Raw genomic sequence first — 2,831 nt, forward strand, 5'->3', positions numbered from 1 at the left:
TTCTGGTTGTCTATAGAACACTATAGACCATACTGGCCTTGAACTCACAGAGATCCGCCTGCCTCTGCCTCCCAAGTGCTGGGATTAAAGGTGCGCGCCACCACCGCCCAGCAAAATCCAATTTCATAAAAGTTGTAAATAAAACATTCTCAAATTCTTTTTAAAGGAAATAATTTTGTTTCTGATTGAGGTTTTAATTTTCTGAGACACGGTCTTGCTGTCTAAGCTTACCCTGGCCTTCAGGCTGAGTCCTCCTGCCTCAGCCTCCCGATGGCTGCGAACACAGGCCTGCATCACCACGGCTAGCTTATTCTTTGCCTTAGACTCAGGGACAGGAAGTTTCCACATGGGTACTTTTCTCCCTAAATAGTTTCTTTCCACTCCGGGGGCTCTGACTTTGGGCAACTCTGTACAAGGAACGTTTGGCAATGCATGAAGACAGCTTTGATCCTCATGACTAGGAAGTGCTGCCTGCTGCCACTTGGGGACTGTGCCCTCCAAAGCTCACACAGGTCTGTGCTTCCTATCTCCTCTGTCACTCCAAAGCAGGACAGTAAAATACCTTTCTCACCTGTCTTTGGCAACTGGTTACAAGGTTTCATCGTGCATTTTTCAAGAGAATATTAAACTACAGCCCTGCACACTCACTCTGTCATTCAGATACCCAATTTTCAGAATGTGTTCAACGTTGGCTACACCGTCTGCCATCCTCAGGTCTCCCTGGGAGTCCCCCAGCAGAATAATGTTGCTGTTGTCTTTTAGTTGGTTGAAATAGTCTGTGTTCTTCAAGGCACCATCGTGTTTGTTGAATACATGAATTAGTTCTCCTTTGAATCCTTTCAGCACTCCCTATGAGATATTTAAAGAACTGCGTAAGAAACACTTTATTATATTTGTTCATGGCATGTGTATGTATACAGGTGCATGTGGCAGTGAATATTTGAAGGGTAAGGGGACGACTTGCAGGAGCTGGCCCCCTCCTTCTACTGTGCGCACCTGGGGATTAAAACCCGTTGTCAGGCTTGGTGAGGAGCACCTTTAAGTCCTGAGCCATTCTCTGGCTTGAAATAATAGGTTTTACAAACTCTACTTGTTAGAGCTTTTACATTTTACGATTCTAAATAGATGCCACGATTTGCCATATCTTTAAATTTGTCTTTGACTTGATTTCAAACACAGAAGCCCAAGACAGGTAGGAGGGCCCAAAAAAGCATATTCTCTTCTTTAAATGGCAAAACTCAGCTAGTCAGTAATTCAACTTTTACTTTTCATTTTGTTCCTAGCCAAAGGATTTTATTTTATGTTTTTTGCTGTTATTTTATTTTGCTTGAGACTGTGTGGCCCAGGCATTGAGCTCATGACCCTACTAATCTCAGCCTTCTGAATGCTTGGATTACATCATTCTCCAATATGCCCAGAACACTTTACAGTATACTCATTGAAAAAAAAAATGCTAGCATTACTCATATCTTTTTTTTTCCACTTAAGATGTAGTCTTTAGGGTTGCAATGTTAAATTAATGTCATGTAAGTTTTGTGAATTTTAATATTCGCTTATTAACTTGTTAATAAAACTTTAAGGAGGGCATAAAATATACATACAATGTTGAGAAAGCAAATCTCATTAATAGCCTACCAGCATCATCTAATTTAACAAACATCTACCTGATATTAATAAAGAACACGTGAATTTACATGATTAAATAGTTCAGGTTGGATATTAGCCTTAAGGAATGAATTCATATCCTTACATTTTCATCAAAATCCATGAAGTTGGATACAACTTTGACATTTGAATGATAAACTCCAGCTTGACGTATAACTTCTTCAAGCACATCACCGATACCAGCAGAAAATATGAACACAGGGATACTGTGCTGATGAAGTTTACCAAAGAAATTCTCATATCCTTCCCTGCAAGTGGAGACAAGAGAGGTCATTAGCAAGATCGATTTCTCTCTCTCTCTGTCTCTCTCTCTCTCTCTCTAACTTAGAAAGTATAAAACAAAAATATTTCTACCTATTTCTGCAAATCATATTCTCATTCTAAAACAATGACCGAGCTTTTGCCTGGCCATTAGTTCTCACAGTTCCAGTTAGACGTTTTAGACTTACAGCAAGCATGGATAAAAGCCTACAATTTACACCATTTAAAAGCAAAGGGTCAAATCATACCGCAAAAAGCCCTTTAAAGCCCCCTAGGCTGAGCTGAAGGCCACCTGCCTGAGGTCCCGCTGCTCTGCCCTTCCTACCTCCACAAGAGTAGAGCAGCAAACTTTGCTGCTTACCACCATATTACCAACAAGTTGAAAAAAACTGAAGGTTGGTGCAAAGTACTGAAAGTAAGTTTGATGATTTTCACAAAATTATAAACCAAACACTATAAATAGTGCACACACACATGTGTGCGCGCATGTGCGTGCCGTACAGTAATTACTAAGTAGACCAAGTTGGCCTTCAGCTGCCTGTGATTCCCCGACCTCTGCCTCCTAAACACTGTAATCACAGGTTTCAACACTAAGCCAAGCCTTCCAAATATTTTACCTATAAACTAAAATGTTTCCCTTCCCTGTAAAGTTTTCAAAGCATAAGAATTCCAAAGGTAGATTCAGAAATACTTCTTAGTTGAAACCTTTCTAGCTTATAATATTTCCTTTAAATTTCAGATCTTTCAAAACCGGTTTCCTGAAGAACTTGAAAATGATAATGGTTACTTAAGTCTATACATTAGTCTTAATTTTTTTTTTTTTTTTTACATTTTGGAGAAAGGAAATACAAATCATCACTTAAATCTTTCAATGCTCTTGTCAAATCTAAATGAACAAACTTCTT

The 2,831-nt window shown here is 39.2% G+C and overlaps 1 protein-coding gene across 1 annotated transcript; it reads right to left on the reverse strand.

Annotated features, from left to right (window-relative positions):
• Positions 1–59: 59 nt before the first annotated feature.
• On the reverse strand, positions 60–1,954 carry LOC102000706 (cytosolic 5'-nucleotidase 3A-like). Its single transcript, XM_005372371.3, has 2 exons — positions 1,751–1,954; positions 60–849 (listed from the first exon to the last, which is right to left on the reverse strand). The coding sequence occupies exons 1-2, from the start codon at positions 1,937–1,939 to the stop codon at positions 613–615; spliced, it is 426 nt and encodes a 141-aa protein (XP_005372428.1). The 5' UTR covers positions 1,940–1,954; the 3' UTR covers positions 60–612.
• Positions 1,955–2,831: the final 877 nt, after the last annotated feature.

This window comes from Microtus ochrogaster, unplaced genomic scaffold (genome assembly GCF_000317375.1).
Source record: "Microtus ochrogaster isolate Prairie Vole_2 unplaced genomic scaffold, MicOch1.0 UNK2928, whole genome shotgun sequence".
In the NCBI taxonomy this organism is placed as follows: domain Eukaryota; kingdom Metazoa; phylum Chordata; class Mammalia; order Rodentia; family Cricetidae; genus Microtus; species Microtus ochrogaster.

What these genes read in the sequence shown, in the direction of transcription:
- LOC102000706 (XM_005372371.3), bottom strand. Translation starts at nt 1,939, where the DNA reads ATGACCTCTCTTGTCTCCACTTGCAGGGAAGGATATGAGAATTTCTTT. An exon ending in TCATGGATTTTGATGAAAAT is followed by an intron (nt 850 to 1,750) that starts GTAAGGATATGA and finishes AATATCTCATAG; the next exon opens with GGAGTGCTGAAAGGATTCAA.